This window comes from Maylandia zebra, linkage group LG23 (genome assembly GCF_041146795.1).
Source record: "Maylandia zebra isolate NMK-2024a linkage group LG23, Mzebra_GT3a, whole genome shotgun sequence".
Taxonomy (NCBI): Eukaryota; Metazoa; Chordata; class Actinopteri; order Cichliformes; family Cichlidae; genus Maylandia; species Maylandia zebra.
The window spans coordinates 12,048,365-12,068,936 of record NC_135188.1 but is presented as its reverse complement, the minus strand read 5'-3'; the positions used below and the strand labels follow the sequence as shown (position 1 = coordinate 12,068,936).

General features: G+C 42.4%; 1 protein-coding gene across 2 annotated transcripts in view; it reads right to left on the bottom strand.

Moving 5' to 3' along the window:
* ssbp4 (single stranded DNA binding protein 4) overlaps nucleotides 1-9,204 on the bottom strand; it is a 90,867-nt gene extending 81,663 nt beyond the window's left edge. Inside the window, exon 1 of one of the 2 annotated variants that reach the window (XM_076879982.1) lies at nucleotides 9,002-9,204. In XM_076879982.1, coding sequence (XP_076736097.1) covers nucleotides 9,002-9,057 — 56 coding nt within the window. In that variant the 5' untranslated portion in view covers nucleotides 9,058-9,204. The remainder of the gene's footprint in view (nucleotides 1-9,001) is intronic. The other variant, XM_004552727.5, reaches the window with a different exon arrangement.
* Between the last annotated feature and the right edge of the window lie 11,368 nt (nucleotides 9,205-20,572).

Here is a 20,572-nt window from a genome sequence, read left to right as displayed (position 1 = left end):
TGTGAATTAGCATTATGTCAATTAGATGTCCCCACAAAGATACGAAAACACAGTGTGTGTTTGTTTGTAAAGAGTCACATGTAGGAGCAAATTGTTTGTTGTTAATGTTTAATATTGATATCAGATGCAGCGACTGTTCTGCTGAAGTGCAAGTGATCAGCTCGGTGTTCAGGAAAATGCCCATCGCCTGTAACTAAGAGTCATCTGCGAAAATGTGCAGCAAAATCATTTTTATTTTTTAACAATTCAGAGGATTGTTGGCTCTAACATGACCCAGATTATGACTTTACCTTAAGCCGTGTTTCATTAGAACAGGATACGAAGGAAACGGCACTACTATGGTACTTATTTTAGTTTCATGTGAAATTTTTGTGCTTTTTAGCAAAAAATGTAAACTTCTAATGAGAAAGAGAAATACTATTTTCATCCAATAATAATAATAATATCTGGACGCTCCCTCTCTATCACACAGATATATTGTAATATAAAGGGTAAAGCATGTTTGGGCAGTGGAGCTGAATCAGTGTGTGGAGAAGGAGCTCCCCTGCCTGTTGTGTTTCGGAGGGTGGCGGGGTTATCTGTGATGGATCACAGTTTGTTCAGTGGCCTCCTCTCCACCACAGCTTCAACAGTGTCCAGTTTGCAGCCAATCACAGAGCACAACAGGCCTTGCTGCAAACCTCCATCATTTTGCTGCCCACACTGAAGGATCTCAGGAATCAGAGCCTGCTCGTCCTCTCTTCATATACAGCCTTCCGGTTCACTTTATTGCACGGTAATAATCACAGCAATCAATTTTTTAAACACAGAAAGCTTTGTAAGCTTCTTGTTTTTAGCCAAGAGTAACGACTGCAGCTTTGGCATGTGGAGCTAATCACGAAAATATGCAATAATGTGAAAACGAGCTGCTACAGAAACACTGATCACTTTAGTTGGAGCATCAAACACCAAAATGACTCCTTTGGCACGGGCGTCAATAACGTATGTAAAGCTCGAAAGAGTTATGTTGTTAATTATTTGAGCATTTAAACCAGCAGTGGCCGACGCGCTCCTCCAGTCAAAGTCTCAGTCGTGTGGGAAAGGACTCACGTGGAAGCAGCCAACCAAAGCCAACTCATGTCGCCTGTCCTTTTTCTCACATCTGCATTTTGGCAGCTGCACATTTAGAGGATGCCATTTGAATTCAATTCAATTTAATTTGATTTATACAGTGCCAAATCACAACAGCAGTCGCCTCAAGGTGCTTTATATTGTAAGGTAGACCCTACAATAATACATACAGAGAAAAACCCAACAATTATATGATCCCCTATGAGCAAGCACTTTGGTGACAGTGGGAAGGAAAAACTCCCTTTTAACAGGAAGAAACCTCCGGCAGAACCAGGCTCAGGGAGGCGGGGCCATCTACCGTGACTGGTTAGAGTGAGAGAAGGTATGCTAAATAATGAATCGCAATGAAACTGTACTTGCAGTTTAGCAAGGTTCAACAAGCGACCCTGTGTTAGATTTGTATTGTTGATTGTCATTTATGCTTAGAAATATTTACTTATATATGCTTAGAGTTTTGTAATTAGTTGTAGATTGGTAGAGGTTTTGATCCTTGATAGTCTGCAAACTTTGTGTGTATTAGACAGCACTTTGGGAGCATGAGAGGTCATACCGTGTCTTATTGTTTTATGGTAGGATTAACGTAGTTGCGTCTGTTCTAGTCTAAGTGCTCTTTGTTTAGATGAACTGCAGGACTTCCTCACCGTGTTATCTAGGATGAACCATCTAGGGTGAGGGGGAGGCTACCCTCTTCCTGATCAAGGATGTTTGACCCTTTGATCAGCAGTCCACACACACACACACACACACACACACACACACACACACACAGGCAAGGTACTCTTTGTGTGTATGTAGACGTCATATGTTAATGAACTTATGCATATTCATGTAACCTCAATAAAAGAACAGTGGTACGGGAGAACGGACGAGAGCAACTGGGGTCAAGCGAAGGAACGGTGCCTGTCCGGTTCTCACCCATGCACGAGAAACATGAAGAAGCTTGCCTACTTGTGTCTTGCTTTGCAGTGTAATTATATTGTCTTCAACGTTCCAGCGGATGGGTTCAAGCTACAAACCTATCACCCTGTCTCCTAAAAATGACGTTCACGCGACATTAAACTACATTCTCAGTGATGTTTCTGTGGGACAGCTAATACTGCTCCCACCTAAAAGTTTAAAAGTGCATAAACAACAGGACTTTCATACAAAAGAAAAGGGTTCGACTCCTGTATCCTACCGATGTTCTGGCACGTTTGTATTTTCTGTTTTTAAACTTGAAATTGTGCCTTCATTGCTCTTTAGTTTTATTTTCGCTCACTGTTTGTTTAGAGTTGGGTGTGAAGTAGTCACACTCGAACGTCAAGGAAGGTGGTAGGGAAGCAGACTATGCAGACATTTTGGGTTTCCAAGGTGAGCAATTTATTTGCAGTGAACTTAATTTAATGTATAACTTAACAAAACTTTCCCCAAATCAATTCATTTAACAAAACTCAACATAACATGGCTCTGGTGACACAGCTCACCTCTCCTCTCTCCTGCATCTGGTAGAGACTGGCTTTAAATAGGGCCATCAATTTCCCTCCAATTGCCCAGCCAGTACCACTCACTCAACTGAGGGATCTAAAACTCTACTCAGGTTATCTAAAAACACAAAACCTCTACACACTTCTAATATGCACATTTACACAACTAAATGGCAGTATTAACAAAAGGAAAAACATTCAACAAATCCCTTTAAACATTAACACAAACAAAAGGAAGCATCTCTCTGGAAAAAGAAACCCCTCCACATGGTTTGACCTGATGATGTCATGTGTGACATGATCAGGACTTTAAAATGAGGAAATGCCAAGCGGGCGTTTCCCTACACCTGACACTCATGATGACTGAAAAGACAAACAGAGTAAGTATGAACAAATGACTTAATCTGTAACATAATAAAGTATAAAGAAACATAACTTAGTATTTGTCTTAATTTGCAGAATGTTTGATTTGCCGGCAACAAAACGCTTACACAAACAAACCCGGGATAGTGAGTGAAGCAATGTTACTTGACAAATAGCAAATCATAGCAAATACATAGAAACAGAATAATGTGTACAATGTGCAAAAAAAAGGTAAACACATATGGGACAAATGGAGAGAATTACAACTGCTTCTCCACTTTGTCACATTGGGACACAGCAAAAGATCATAGGTCAAAATAGACCCTTTCACAACCTCCTAAGAAGCTGCTCCATTTTACGTCAGCAGCAGAGCAAGAAAACAAAAATAGGTCTTCCTCAAAACAAGAAGACGGGACTGCCACATGTTGTAACGTTCAAAATCAACCCTGCCTTTGCAGTGCGAACACCCAGCAGCAGGCGCCAGGTCCTATATGCTGCACCTACGCTGTACAGGATCGAACAGATTCCCATGAGCACTGCGCCGATGAAATTTTCATGGCAGAGTCTGGTGTGATCTGAGGGGCTCCGTGCCCCAGCGATGGGCACCTGCCCTGGCTGCAATGCATTATTTAAAAACACTCATTCAATCCAGGCTTCAGGGGACACCTTTTGTTACCCTGTCAGAACCAGTAAGTGTAACCCGGCTGAGGAGGAGACATTTTTGCAAGCCGGTGGAGCAGAGCTTGAGGAAGAACAGGTAGATAAAGTAGGCGTGAGGGGGGTTAGCTGTGGCAGAGGGAAACTGAAGGTCAGGGCCTCGGCTCTTTGCTCTACGGACAGCACCGGTGAGAACGCTTCCCCGTGACCCCTGCTCCGGTTACACGTGTCAGTCAGGAATAAAAGGTGAGATGCTTATGAGACAAAGCACGAGCACAAACAGCCCTCTCCTCAGCTTATGCGCCCTCTGAAGAGGTTCACAAAGGAAATTTAACAGAAAAAACAAATTGCTGATGCAAATTAGTCGATGAGACATGGGAGATCAGTCTGAGTGGGAGGAAGAACATCTGACCTGTGCTTTGACTGCCGACTAAATATCAAGGCCCGTCACGTAAAGTGTGTCAGGCTGTATTAAAAGAGCCACAAAGCCAACTGGCAGAGCATCTGTCTCGTCCTCATCTTCTTTATCTTAAGACGCAAAATGATTCATAACAATTTTTAAACCATAAGCAGCTCCAAAGGAGAAGAATGAAAACCCTCTACAACATCGCTTCTGATCTTCCCTCCTTTCTCGTCGCCAACGTCACGCAAGCAAACTAAGACTTCGCTCCATGTCCACACATCAAGGAGATCTCTCCCACTGTCACGTCCCCGGGAAACACACACCTGACATTTAGCCCCAGGCTGTCCCAGCTCGCCTCAGGAGACAAGGGCATCTCGGCTGAGTTTAGCGAGCTAAAACACAGACAGTTAGCAAATTAACTCTCATGTCTTTGTTTCAATAATTCAGCAGCGAGAGCGGCGGCAGGCCAAGGAAGGAAGCGATGGAGGATGAGGCAGGGCCTCTAACTGCATCTGCTTTCACATACATGCCTTTTAGAAACAATAAATACTGATTTTAAAGCGCGACGGGATAAATATGAAACATTTACACCCAGCATATAAACACAGTACGGCTGTGCCCGGTGTGGATGCAGTGATGTATCACTTAAAGGTGAATGAGAGGGTGGATGCCCGTTTGAGACATCCGTGATAGAGTGAAGCTGTTTCACTAAAGCTTATTCCCGCTGCGCAGCGGCTGTGTATATTTTTTGGGCTCAGTTATGGCATTTCCTTTGTCAAAACAAATCAGCGTCACCGAGCATGTAAACAGCAGTGGCTTTAGCCATGGGTTAATCCACACATTGTTAGACAAACACAAGCACACATGAAGCCTCCGCTCTCCCTCTCGGCTCTGTGATGTTACCTGCTGACAGAATCACGTGGAACTTTTCTCAGAGTTTAATAGTAAAACTGGATTTTTAACCCACAAAAGCTGTTTTTAGGTGAAAGAGGCAGACGAGAGCGATTGACTACCATCCTCAGCAGGTAATGAGGACGATAACATGATGCAACTTCAAAAAGGAGCTTCTGTTTTGTAACCGACGTATGTTTAGGAACACACAGAGCCTCGTTTGCTCGATCGAGGCTTTTTCCCGTGTGCTAATAAAAGGCGCGCACTTCTCATCTGTGTGCTCTGTTGCCAAACTGATTAACAACTTCAGGCACGTAGCTTCAATATTTATACTCTCTTCTTTATTTCAAGTGAGAAAACTAGCAAATTTGTGCGGATGCACCAGAAGCAGCTGACGAAAGGCGGCATTAATTGACTGTTGACATATCTGAATGAAAGCACAGTCAGCCAAAGGGTGCTGAGGGTAAATCGAGGGCTTCTTTACTTTTAGAGCAGTGTTTCTGCTTGTGTTAGCGCACAGCTCTTTATGCTTCCTTCAAAAGGCTAAAATGCAGATGGCAGAGCCATCTGTGTAGAATCAAAACCATGCATTCAGACCTGAAGATCCCCATTAAAGTGCATGTAAATACATGGGAGGAGTCGGGGGAGGAGCAGAGGATGTAAAGAAACCCATGTTCAAAACAAACTGATTAACTTTACTCTTGAAGCTCTTTCCCCGCATAAATCCAACAGCACTCGAAACCACACGGACAAACCGAGGATTAGAAAACAAACGCGAGGAGCAAGTTCTTTTAGAAACCAAACACGAGTTTACAAAAGAAGAAAATCAATAAAAATAAGGTGTGGCGTCGATCTGTGAAACATTTTTGTGAATGGCGCCTTTAATTAATGTGCTGGCTCCATCAGCGCACAATTCAAAGAGGTTCCAGTTACATAGGAGACATTAATACGGAAGCTTCTGTGTCACTCCCGTCCAAATTAAATTAAATAAAACACTGAAAAGTGCAGAGAATAATTAATTTCTCTGGCTGTGAGGGCACCGGTTCCTCCTCCACCTTTATTAGTATTAGTAGCTTGTTTTCGCTTTACAAGACGCCTCATCACAACAACGTTTCTCAAGGATCTGCAAAGAAAACACTCTCCCCCCCTCATTTCCTGCTACCTGTGATCTCAAGACAGCTGTATGGTGAGGCCTTGGTCGTGCAGCGGAATCCACAAAAGTGAGAAACGCTCGTGTGACTGTTTCATGTTGCATTTCTGAGCAAACGGGCTGGATTCGAGCCTTGGCTTCAAGGCTGTGACGGAAATAAAAAGCACACTGTACATAATATGTACAGTGTGCTTTTTATTTCATATTATGTCACAACACAATTAACAGCAAAACTAAGAGTGCATGCTGGAACATTTTGTGTAGTGACCCTGAGAGCTACTGTACATACCTGCAGCGTTCAGTACTGTAAATACAGAGCAGCTTTATTAAACACTTCATCAAGAACAAAACCTCACAAGTCCTTCGGTAAATGAAGCACTGCTTTCTAAGTTAGGCTGCCACCTCGGTATTGAAGCGTGCTCCCAGTTACAGGCCCTTTTTAGGCTCCCTAAACAGAGCGGTGTAAAAAATTTGTGATTGTTTTGGTTCCATTATTTCCAGTGTGAGGTTAATCCCTGAAAAGCTCCAGCAGCTGGCCATCACCACATTTGTGACACCCCACAGGAAGAAAACATGCTGTCGATTTTAAATTATGCACGTGCACATGCGTGAAACGTTTTAGGCACAAGACAAGGAAGCAGTTTAATAAAACACAATATAAACTTATGAGTAAATAGTCCCTCTATAACTTCTGCCCCTGGTGTAACTTGCGTGGCCTGCCCACAGTCATGAATCGTCCAATTGCTCTCAGCTACACAAGGAAAACATGCTTTGAACTAATTACATTTTTCTCTGGCCTTAAATATGTGATCTGATGTTCCTCTGCAGATTTGTGTGTCAAATCTAAGAGCCGTGCAGCTCCTTTAAAATCAAAAGGACACAAAAATAAAAGTGGGGAAACGTTCACACTTTATTATGATTAGAGCTGTTGTACAAAACCAAGAGCGTAAAGTCATATTATTCCTTTATAGATTACCTAACTGAGCACATCACACCATAATCTTCTACGCAAGAGCTGGAGCTGTGACGCCACACTGCACGCCTGCTTTAATAAGATACGAGCCCATCCGGGATGCCCTCTGTTTAATATCTGAATATGTAAAGAGTCGTATGAATATGTAAATATGAATATGAGGCAATTCAGTGATGCATTGAGGCAGCTGTTGCGAGCTCTACACTTACAAGGAAACATGTGTTGGCCCTGCAGGGCAGGTTAGGGTGACAAGACAGGTGAGCAGAGAGGGCAGGCGTCATCTGTGATGTGTGGACAACACCTGTAAGCCTGTGACATGCCGAAAGGACGCGAATATACACAGAGACGTAAAGAAAAGGTGGGAATAAATGCAGAAAAACAAACTCAGAAATGCGGTTATTCACAAGCAGCCTTAACGCAGCAGCATTCATCATTTCCAGCTCTCCAAAGACTTGTATTTCTTATGAGTTCAATTATTAATCTCCTCCTACACTATCATTTGAAATACATGCTGCCTCTGCACTGATTTCACTCCCAATAACACACGGAGCATAATCCACAGTCCCCGAACAAGCAACGGGAACACAGAACTCAAATGATAGATGGCTTTCAGCGTATTGTAAATAAACTAATGAAGCTGAGCCACACAAACAGGTGTAAACGCAGCCTCGGCGTCTGCTGGCGGTTCATGTGCAATATTAAAGCATCATATGCTGGTTCAAAGGTCACCCTGCCTGCTGTTCATGAAAACCACATGGGACTGTTTTCATTTAGGATTCACTCCTCAGCACACACACACACACACACACACACACACACACACACACACACACACACAGAACTGCTCAATTTTCCAATAAACTGATGGGAATTCAGAGTGAAATCAAAGGCTTGTGGCACAAGGCATGCACAAAGTCGTATTCGAGGAAGCTTCCACTAAGCACATAAGCGAGCCACATCTCTAGGAGGCTTAATCAATTGAATATGACACGGCAATGCATCAAAAAATACAAGAGAGTCTCTAAAGAAATTTGGCTTCTATTACAGATGCATGAGGTGCAGCGGAACAGCACAGCCTCCCAGGACCTGACAGTGTTTTTAGATTACAATTGCATCCCAGCAGGGATCCCTACACTCTTCTAACCTCAGACTGTTTAGTGCTTAAAAATAGCTAATGATGATAAAACATAGCTCTGATCTAAAGTGCTGTGATGCAAAGAGGGTCCAACTCTTTGAAAGACATGCTCCAGCTTAGCAGGGACATAAAGGAGAGAGGGCGGCAGCCTCCCATCCACCAGAGACAGGGGCATTTAAAAGTTACACTGGCTTTGTGTAGTGAGCTCAAATCCTGGAAGGATGCACAGGCAAGGAGGACGATGTGGACAAATAATAAGGCACAGCAGAAATAAGCAATAAACAAAATTCTAATCATTTGTCCAATATTATGTGTTCACACAATAACAGCGCAGACTTCAGCCTAACGTTCCTCGGCGTCCTGCAAGAAGCAGCAGTTCAACATTCAGGCTCTGCTCCCCGTGACTGCAAAACTTTGGCCCCGCTCACTGAACTTTCCCTGCGTGGACCCGGCTTCACGCCTCGGGACCCCGCAGAGCAGGCAGCCCATCCCGCCCCTTGCTCCTGCCCCCTCCAGAGGAGCAGGAGCAGGCTCCTCTCCACGCGCGTGGAAGTTCTGATGCCGAGAGCCGCAACAAAGTATCAGGACGGAAAGGAAACGGCAACAGTGTCGCGCCCCACGAGTGACAGAAGTGTGCGCACGGCAGCCGTGTTTCAGACACAAACACGCAAACTGGAGCCACAAGCAAAGGAAAAAGTTTATCGCGCACCTCCGAGGGGGTCACGGGGAGGAGGGAGGAAAGAGTAGAGCGGCTCCTGTGAAATTACCCTCGCTACTTTACAAAGTTGTGCCGCTCGCTCCTCCGCGCGCTCACACACACACACACACACACACACACGGCGGCTCGGTCACTTACTTTTCTCGCGCCTGGCTGTCGGAAGGGACGACGGCTCCTTTACCTTTGGCGTACATGCTGCTTCTGTTTTAAGACTTTTGCCCCACTCAACACCTGTCAAAGAAAGCAGCCAGCAAAACGCTCCATCTCCATAGCTACCCCTTTAGTGTTTTTACTCCCCCCTTCTCCTCCCCCTCCTCCTCCCTCCTCCTTCTCTCTCCTCTCCCTCCCTCTCTCTCTCTCTCTCTCTCTCTCTCTCTCTCTTTTTTTTTTTTTTTTACATCTCCAACATTGGCCACAAATCAGGCACAGTTTCTACTGGGGGGGACTTGAAACCGTCCTCCGTTGGATTTTTTTCCCCTCCTCAGCCGCTGTTCCGCAGGCCTGCTCTTCCTCCCTCTGTTAAGCAAACGGTGGGGGCTCCTTAAAGGGAAACACACACTTCTTGTTTGCGGACCGCAGGAGGAGAGAGGAGGGGGAGATGGGAAATGCACGCTGGCGAGGACTTTGCTCTGTGGAGCAAGGTTTTTTTTTTCTCCTTTCTTCATCCCGTGAATTTAAATGTCAGTGCCCACTTCTAGCGCTTTCGCACCTTTACCTGTCGGTTATTTGTTTTAAACGTGGATTGTGTTAAAGATGGATGGAGGTGTTCTGAAAGGTGAACCCAAAGAGGAGCCAGCAGGGGGCGTCACCTCTAGTTATTTAAACACTGCTCGCTTTATAGAAGTCTATGGAGGGAAAGGTCGTCCATTACGTCCAAAGTAAACACTTTTTCATAGAGCTTTTGGGCTTAGTCCACAGTTTCGGGTCATATTGAATTAAGCATGATGTTCATTTTTTAAATTATGATCATTATTAATGTCAGACACTTTATGCAGGTGTGCTTCAGGGGGTGTTTTTCAACCCACGACATGGGCAATGATGAAAACGCTAAACTCAAAGCTTCATAACTCGAAGCTATCCAGTTGGTGATACCGCCACTTTTTAAACATCAATGGAAAGAACAAATGTGATGCTTTGATTTTCAATAACGGCACAAACAGTGTTGTGCTCTGGTCTAATAATGAGAAAACCAACAGAAATGCTTAGCTGTCTATTACTACTGCCCGTCACCCCTCCCAGGGTAAGAGCCGCTCAAGTTGGATCTCCAGAGATAGCCGTCTGGTGTTATAGAAATACGGTGTAAGTATGTTTTTAGAATAACTCTAGCAATCTCCTTCAGTGGATTATGTTTCGGAGTTAAATCTACCCCTCCATCTGAACCCGTTTAGCCCGATTAGCCCCTTCAGCACCATCATTTCCTCCTTTGCACGCTGGTCGTGAAGTTGCAGAGGAACAGAGGCACACCACGCACGTCGGCCTCTTGTGCACGCAGTAAAAATGAGACTTCATTTACTTAATGAACCTGAACTTGTGTGGAGGTTGGAGGTGTGGATTTGACTTTCCTTCAGTTTATCTTCCATTATAAATTCAATTCCAATTTAATTTCATATCAACTTTCATGCACACATGAAGCTCACAGTAGTTGAAGTAGTTAAAAATAGACGACAGGAAACAGAATTTAGTAAATTTGTACAACAGTGAATTTTTAGTTACCTAAAGCATACACTACATGGTCCAGTGTGCTGGGTCGCCTACACGTCACACCTACAGGGGCTGATCATCCGTGAAGCTCCTGGTGTACGGTTTCCATGATGATGGTAATCCCGCTGGAGGTTTGGAGCTCAGCTGATCTTCTCAGCACTCAGTGAAAGGGTTAGGGATAAGGGAGACTCTGGCATGCCAGAAGCACAATGCACAACCAGCTGGGCATAGTGTAAATATGCACTGCACGTGAAACTGCAGGTAACGGTCAATATTTAAGGTAGAATAAGGGACGAAACAATTTTTTTTCATCATGCGTGATGTCCCAACTAAAACGGGACAGTTGGCAACCCTACTGTAACTCCTTGTGGTCTCCCAGTTTGTGGCTGAGTTGCTATGGTTGCTAAACACTTGCACTTTGCAATAATAGGGCAGTCGTGGAAATAAGAAAACCTATTGCAGCACCACTCTCTTTAGAACAATGAAGCATACTCTCACAAATGTTTCTAAGGGACATCTGAGAACACCTGAAAATTTAAAGGTGTGGTCCAGAACTTTTATCGATATGTTGTCCATCAAACTTCACCAAGCCAGTTTATCTCCACGTGCAGATATCGCAGAAGCTGATCCTCTAATGCTGATGTTCTTGTCTTGTGATAAAATTCACTGCAAACTGTAAAGTTTACAGCTCTACTTCACTGTAACTCTAGATAAAAGTCATATGTGCCCTGAGTGTTCCTGATCTATGACTGAGTTATTGCATATTTTCAGTTTTTTTGTGATAGAAGCAACTAAACTTAAACTTCACCCTTACCCTATGTGTCTGCATGATAGCATTTGTGCTTTTTGTTTATTTGCACCAGGCTACCTCTGAACATCTTTAGATTAAAGTCGTGAACAGTGTTGGTCAAGTTACTTGAAAAAAGTAATCAGTAACAAAAATGCAATCCCGTTACTTTACTGATTGCTTATTTTCAAAAGTAATTAATTACTTAGTTACTTTTTAAAAACACGATTTACAACCTGAAGAGGTGATAAAGCGATAGATCTTTCAGCCCAATTCTACTTTTTCTGCATAATCCATCACACAAAATGTAATCAAATGGAAAAGTCTCTTTTTAAAACTTGTTTTATCAGTTTTAACCTTTTAACTTTATGCATCAAGCAAAAATTTAATTATATGCAACATTCTCTGACTGGAAGAAATTTGTTTAACATTTAAACCTATTTTCTGCACATTCCAGCACATAAAATAAAATATTTTTTTGTGCTTACACTCACTCTTTCAAATAGATGCAAGTAAAACACAGCAGAAAATAAATAAAATCAAAGACTAGCGGTCCTGTTGCTCTATTTTCACCTGTAATGCAGGAGTGGGGTAGGCGGAGGTTTACCCTGGTGCAGGTGTGCCACAGCCGTCAGTGGAAGAATCTGCGAGTTTCTCTGTGAATTTCCCATTACGTGGTAGCGCACTCGGTGCTTGCTCAGAAGTTTAGGGTTTTTTTCGCTGTAAAAAGAAGTTTTCTTCCCACACACAACGGACACTAATGTTTTTGTCACTTTTTATGGAATCAAACTCAAAGTAAGGTCAGTACTTCCACGCTTTAAACGCTGCACGCTCATACTCTCTCCCGCACTCGATATATTATCCATTGTTGATCTGCACACGGCTGTTGTCACGAACGTCGCAGTCGCTTACGTCACTGTCATGAGACATTCTCGCAAAAAAATCACGGTTTTAGTAACGCAGTAACGCAGCGTTCCTACGGGAAAGTAACAGTAATCTAATTACCGTTTTTGCAATAAACGGTAATTATTAGTTTATTAGTTTATTTACTTTACTCGTTACTTGAAAAAAGTAATCGGATTACAGTACTGCCCGTCTCTGGTCGTGAACATAGTGTGACATTTTTTAACTCATTCTGTGTTTGTGACTTTGATCACAGTGAAATAAACTTTGCTATAATGCACTTTCTGACACAAAGACAGAGAAAGTACCAGGCTCAGTGCAGTAAACACTGCTTGCACTGGTATGTTGTGAGTCGTGCTTCGTATTTGTGTGCGTCCCATGGCATCTTTCCATTATTTCTGCACAGTCATGTTCAGGTTACTTTATTGTTACATACACCACACACAAATGTTTCCAGAGATTCAACCATGTTTCAGGACAATAAATCAGAAGGAGGAGACTAAAAGGGAGCGAGTCATCGGGTAATAAAACCTCTGTGCACAAGTGTTTGCAAAAAGGCAACAATCTGCTAGCTAACAAAGCAGCCAGAAGGAGGCTTTTGCATCAGCGCCCTCTTTGTGAGCACTTTGACCCGGTGACAGCCAGCAACCATTCACCAACATCCATTTTCAGGGTTGCTGGCTGATTCTAGGTCTGCATGAGTGAGGGCTTATAGACATGCTATGCACAATAAATAAGATAAAATAAGGCCCCTGTGGATTTGTCAGTGAGGAAATGTTGCCACCTAGCTTGTTTTCTATGATCTGTTATGGAAATGAACTCTGTGAGCGTCACCAGGGTCTTTCAGGCACAGAGTGCGCGTTGGCCGAGGGTCAGGTAGCACGACAGCGGTCAGCACATTATTACCTGTCCTGTTAAACCTTGTCATCACATGAGTCAGACCCTGATGTTGTTGAAGGTCATCTGAACATGTCATTAAAAAAGACTCTTTTTCACCAACTATCGATCTACGCTGAATTAACAAGAGGCCGAACCTTGAAACTGCTTGAACTGTGTTTACAGCATCCATCACTGGTTCGCACTGTCACAGAGAGGCAGAGCGCCGGGCATATTTTCTTCTTACTGATTGTATTTCTACTTGTATTTTCCTCATAATCTTCCGAGTTCTTAACTCATGCACCTCTTTATTCACAGTTCTGACAAATTTGACTCCGAATGAGAAGCATTGTTGCCGTCTTGTCAGAGCAGATGTTACAAACAGCTCTGAGGTTTGCGTCACTGAATCTGGTTTCTCAGCAGCAAAAGATCTTTTGTCGTTCAGATAATTAAAGAATAAATAATGAAGGGTTTGTGTTTGGTTCGAGAAGCTGTGAGTTAATCAAGGGCGTTCTTGGTTATCACAAGGGAGACTTCAGCAGCGGCGTCCTGTGCCAAGTCACACTCGCTGCTCTGCACGGAGAGCAATCATCTTGCAGTCGGATCAAAGCTTCTACTGTATTTCACGTCTCGCACAAGGCCGCCGTCTCATGGCGAAATCTTTGGCTGGTTTCTTGTTAGCGAAAGCGGGATGGATTATTATTACTCTTTCCAAATCTGCCACCTCAGTGACCCAAGGGTAACCCCCTTCTTTCTCTGGGACTTACATATCTGACTCCAATTACAAAGCAGCTGTAGGGAGGTAGCATGTTATTCCGTATCACTGAGTGTGATCAGCTCAGTATAACAGCTCCTGTGATTAGCTGCTAGATCCTTTAAGTAAGTCACATTTGTGGCGTTTGTTACCCAAGCGTAAAGGAAGGATGTACTTTTGATCTTTTATATCCTGTAACATGCTCACCTATCATGCTGGCTCACTGCACAAGGTGATCTGTGCATTATACCATAAACAGGAAAAAGTTTTCCCGTTTTCACAGGATGGAAAGTAAATAAATGAATGAAATTAGTGGGCTGAGCGTTTAATTTAAATTTGTAAAACTGTAATTTGAAATTATATCAACATAAAAGTAGCATGTCGTGTGTTTTACCTTAAATAAAACCAAGTGTACAACTAACAAAGATACAAACTGTTTGTGCCTCGTGTCGCGCCATATTAAATAGAGAGGAACGTACTTTTCCTTTTATTTTCTGTCTCTATTTTTGTTTTGGTTGGGCTTATCCTCATTCAGATAAACAGTGTAGTTGCACAGCCTTGAACACGAGCTATTTCTAACCACAGTGGTCTTCTCTTCCTTGAAATGAGTGTTAAATTCTCGTTTCCCCGCTCCAGTCTGCAGAGTGCACTCTTTCCATTCATGTTATGCAACAGCTTTGCGAGTAAGGGTCCGCAATAGATGTGCAGGCATCTAGTACCCCTGTTAGGTCTCGGCTCTGCCCCGACGTCGGCCTCCACAGGAAGGAAAAACACAATAAGCTGCGATCCAGACCAACAGAGGAATTCCCCCAGTCCCTGCCTTAGTGAGGCCAAATTATAATTAATCACAGGTTGAATAATTCAGCGCCAAAACGAATGGAAGCCTTTTTCAGCCCATTTCTCGGCACCTGCCTCCAGTGTTGTTCCCAGAGCCTGTGTGAGTGTGTGCATGTGTGTGTATAGGTCATGTTTGTATATATGTTTGTGTGGCGACGGTGAAGTGGGGTGGGGGTTCTGGAGAGCCAGTAGAAAGAGAAGAACGCAACCTCAAAACAGCCAAACACAAGACAGCCGTGAACCCTCCGCCCTGCAGTCCATATGAGTCAGCCCTGACTCGGAGTGGCCCCTTGATCTGCTTCTTCTCCTTCACTCGAGGTCCATCTTTCCTCCCCTTTTCAGCTTGACTTACAGAAGAAAAACTGCCCCTTCAGACTGTCACTTTTTATGTCACTGTGCATGCAGCTGGGGTTGGAGTGAACACGGGACCACTCTCATGTGGAAAAATTATCACTGATTATCATACCTTCCATGTAAGTGTGAAGCTAAACAGCATCAGTCACTACATCACCGAGCCATTGTTAATATAAAACACACTGCCTATTCAACTCTTGGCTGTCAGTGCATCACTGGATTGAAACCAGCGTCTCCAAATCCCGCCTTCATAAACAAACGGGCTGTGTTTTGTTGCTAGGTTTGAATAATGCACGGTGTAAGCTATTATATACTATTTAACTGGAAAAACTACACGTTTCAGCAAAGACCACAGAAAATAACGAGCTTGCAGGAAAATGCAACAGTGAGAAAATAAAAATCCATCTGCACTGCCTTGGTACACATCTACTGCCACTGAAAGATTTTTGAAACTGTAAGCCTTTGCTTATATAACTTCAAACCGGCTGTTATCCTAACTCTGAACCTGTCTGTCTGTTATTATGTCAGTCTGTCTGCTGTTATGTCTGCATGCCTACCTACCTGCTGTTATATCTAGCTGCCTGCCTTCCTGTCTATTTGTCTGTTTTGATTTACGTCACTCCTCTTGGTCACCAAGTTCTTCTGTGCCATTCCCAAATGGTCGGCACCCTCCCCACCCCGCTTCATCCGTCTGACACCCAGCGGCTACTGTGGGCCTCTGCTGTGGCGAAGAAAAGCTGCGTGCACTTCAGCGCTGCCATAATTAGAGACAAAGACAGAAAGAAGAACGACAGACGTCTCTCATTGCTGCTGTGCACCGCTGTTGCAGGCACACGTGAAAGAAATCAAAATCAGCTCCATCGCAAATCTTTGCCATGCAACCTTATAAAACCGTTTAAAGTCATTGCAAACTTTAAAAACACAGTTTATCATATTGCATTTGACAACACAAAAAGCCGTACATGCTAAAACACATCTGTGGTGCATTGTAGCTCTTTTGCCTTTTAATCTGAACATGCCACTGCTTTCAGATTTATCGCGATCTAATGCCACTTTATTTATTATTGGAACCCCAAAACACAGGACAGGTGAAGCGTTCACGGGCGTTTAAATAGAAAACACTGCCATGTTTAAAACAGCACAGGTGCCTTCACTGGTTGGTGTTTTTTACGCCACTTACGATGAGGAAATATGATCCGGGGGGATCGTATGAATAACAGATCCATGTGTTGAAGCCTTATCATAGGACTTCATAAAACACACCAGGTAACAGTACCAGAAGTAATTTAATACCTCTTGACTGGAGTAGCTGCAATGTGGCTCAGGAGGTAGAGTCAGTCCATCAACTGTCCATCAATCAGAGGGTTTATAGTTCAATATCGAACTCCTGCTGTCCTTATGTGGAGTGCGGCGAGCTGCTCAAGCCTAAATTGCTCAATTAGATCGAGAAAATGCGCAGAACGAACTGTGGAAACGCAGGTTTTAGTGCTGTGTGTTCCTTTGTGCTGAAGATAAGTGATGTGATGAACCAAAGCTTGTTAAGCCACAGTTTCCCCCACCTGTCTTCACCTGCTGGAGTTTACTTCCTAAAAGAAACCAACTTGAAACCAGTAAATATCTAAAACAGGTGTAATACAGGTTTGGGGGACTCCGAGTTATTTATTTATTCGCATATTTGAGTGACATCTGTTGGAGAGGTTAGTTGCAGTGAGGTGTGAGTGTGGGTTATATAGTATTCACGTCTCTGGGGACGATCGTTTCTGGGAATCTGCACTTTTGTCTGACTGGAACATCCATTGTGTCCCCCTGATAGGTGGTAGCAGCAATTATTTCATAAGGACAAATTGCTGACTTTTGTTTTCAAGCCTGTTAGTTATTTTTGTGCGTCTGTGTGGTTAGAAGCTTTTAGCTCCAGCACACCCTGAAGAACTGGGTGTTTTTCCTCACCAACACAGCGAGTTTGCAGGTGCGGAAGAATGCACTGCTGGGGGGATATTGTGTATATTGTGTTGTTCAGACTGTCTTGCTTTGCTTTTTGAATGGGTTTTTTTGGTATTTCCTTCTATTCCTAGTTATTGTTGATGTGCTGATCTGAGTTTAAGGCCTAGCTCCAATGCTTTCACTCAGTTTCAAAGAGCAGATATGGTTGATTTGGCAGCAGAGTTGGGCTGGTCAAAAAGGGTCAGAAAGGGCTGAATTAAGAAGCACTGCTGAAGAACTAACTATGACTGCCAAACCTCTGGCGGTAGTCCAGGCTCCACTGACTACATCACTTTCACAGTGATTTGGTGGAACTTTATCATTCGATCAGAATCTGCAACTGGAGAAAGAAAAGGCAAAAACTAAGAAGAAGGGATTAGTCTGAATTCAAGCATTACAGGGAGACATGAGGTAGTGATGGAAAGGGAGAGCAAAAGTGGAACAAAAGCTGGGGCTGATAAAGACAAGCAAAAGATGCGTATCCTGGCTGGAACTGTAAGGGTAAACTTGCATCTTCTGTTTAAATTTGATACGAAAGAACACAATAGAAAAACGTGTTGTGTTTGAACATGTAGTTGCCATAAAACCTCTGTAGTTGCCATAAATGCTCTTCCATGTCTGTTTGCCTCATCTGAAAAAAGATGTAACAGTATAATGTCAAAGTTGCAGTAGCTTTCAACTAAATTGTAATTTCAACCAACAGATAATACCAGCTCCACTGTACCCCATTTCAGAGGCTATTTGAAGATCTGATGTGGTTTGTGTGGGCTGCTGCCAAAGAGTACAGCTGGAATTGACTTCTTGTTGACTGTGATGTGTAAAAAGCATTCACCCGTTTAAGACCAGTGATGGGAATAACGGCGTTACATGTAACGGCGTTACTAACGTTACTAGCGTTACTAAACTTTGTCAAGATGACAAAGCAACAAGGTGATATATATACCAGTTTTTAAATTGTGTTGATAGGCTACGTAAAACCAGAGTCATGATAAACAATATATACGTGTTTTTTCCTCAATAGTTTCATTCATGTTTACTGTCTAAGGACAGCGCTAGCAAGCACTCTCTGCTCATTGTTTAGTTTAGTTTTTTTTATTTTTTTGACCATGAGCAGAATCAGAATCAGAATCAATAAAGTATTCTGATTCTGCTCATGGTCAAAAAATAAAAAAACAAAACAAAAAAATCCCGCCCTTTTGTGTTGGTGGAAAAATGCACCATGTCAACCAAGCAAAAATGACATGGCAACATGACGTTTGGTTGTTTAGGAAGAGGGGGATGTTTAAGGAGTAACAGCAAGAGAGAGAGAGAGAGAGAGAAAGAAAGAGCGAGTTTTGAGATGTGAGCAATTTGTGACTTTTAGCGTGTTTTTAGTGTGTAGTTAATGTGTTGTCTTGTGTAGTTAGTGTGTAGTGTTGTGGATAGTTTTGTATTGTGTTTCAGAACAATGAGGCGACTGCTGTCTCCAGGTAAAAAAACAGGAGGAGTGATGCACCTGCTGTCAGACCTGCAGGTATCAGGCTGTGATGTTCTCCTTTATAGTGGACAGAAATATTTGGAGTGGCATCGTATTGAATGCAGAACAGCTGATTGTTATCTAAATAGTTTAAAGTGGTTATAAAAAAGGTTAAAAGGTAAATGGATGCAAATAACTTTGTTGTTCGCAAAACTTGTGCATCTAATTTAAAATTTTACAATTTACATTTGCATTTAAAGTTATGAAATATGATTCATTAAACACGTTTGTGGTTATTACAGTAAAAAATATAACTTTTTCTACTCGGATTTTATGTTTTTTGTCTGATTTTAGATCAGTTGTGTTAATACAGTATGTCAAAATGAAAACATAACTGTAAATTCAGACACGTGAGGTTGTGCTGAAAAGAATGATACCAAACAAGGCAAAGTAAATCGTTTTTAAAGGTGAAATGTAGAGGAAACATCAAAAGTAGTTAAAAATGGGCAATTATACCCTGGACCCCAGAGGGTTAAAACTTTTTTTTAAAAGTAAGGCAAAAGTTATTTTTCAAGTAATTAATTACTTGTAGAATCTTGTAACTCAGTTACTAACTCAGTTAATTTTTGGAGGAAGTAACTAGTAACTATAATTAATTACTTTTTCAAAGTAACTTGCCTAACACTGTTTAAGACTGAAGGCTTTTACTTGTTTCATGTCCTTTGGTGTCTAAAAAGTTGTGCAAACAGACCAGGAGAGTCATTTCATTTTGCATGTGTGCAAAAGATGTAAAATGAGCCATCATGTGCATGCGAACCTGAAGGAACACAGAAATCTATCGTGCACTTCTTCTGAAGTGGACTTTCTTGGGACTGTGAAGCGGGCCCGCCTTATGGAGATGCTTCAAAACAGCAGAGGTTCCAATCATATCAAACTTTTCTTTGGACACACAGTAGGGAGTCCACTAGCTCTGTGCTTAGTGGTAAGTTGAAAAATAGCGAGCCTGATTCCAAGCTAGATCTATAGATCTAGCTTGGAAGCACCTTTCCACTTAATCACCTTTCCACTTATCACTTAATCAAACAAAATCTGCCTTGGCTATTGTTAAAGAAACAGTGGCATATTTTGTATGCCAGGATATTAATCTCTACACATATTACACATATTAATTCCTATGCAGATGATGCTGTGTTATATTTAACTGTGAACCCAGGAGGCACAAATTAGTTACTTAATGTATAGAGTTAAAGATATAAACGCCTGGATCAAATGTCATTTTCTACTTAAAAATTTGGTCAAAAGTGAGATTTGTGCATGTTGCTGTAAAAAAATGAAAAAAATAAACTAGTTGGCTAACCAGACAATGACTCTGAAATGCATTATCATGGGCTTTAGTAAAAACGTAATTTTAATTCCCTCCTACTGTATTTGAATTATAATTAAATGAATATGCAGGACTGTTTTGTTTCACTTATGCACTATTTCTGACTATCTCACTGTCTCAGAGTGATGCTGAAAAACTGGTTCGTTATTTCTTCAAGGGCGCACTTGCTGCAATTCGTGATTTTTAGTCTCCGCTAAAAGCTCCTTGAAAAGCCTTTAGTTAAAACATTTCAAAGAGGGTATTAACGGGGACTAGGAAGAGACCATAATTCTCCTTCTCCTTGTTAGCTAGTTAAGTTCTCAGAATAATCAGACCCTGTCAAAAGACCACATTATCCCAATAGAGTACTGAGCTCTCTCAGACTGCTGGCTTGCTTTTGGTTCCTAGAGCTCCCCATCCCTGGTCTCTTCTTGTTCAAAAGAAGTTCTTACTTCCCACTGTTGCCAAGTGCTTGCTTATAAGGAATTGTCAATTGTTGAGGGTTTCTCTATAATACAGTAGGATCTTTACCCACTTTAAATTTATTGGATGAGCTAGTATGGTGGTTTTTGTTGCAATAGCTCTACTGTGGTTGTGTCTTTCACCAACATTTTTAGAAAAGAATGTCCTTCCTGCTTCTTTTTCAGTACGTTCAGTCATGGCCAGCTAAATTACTCCGTGTCTGAAAAGGAGATAAT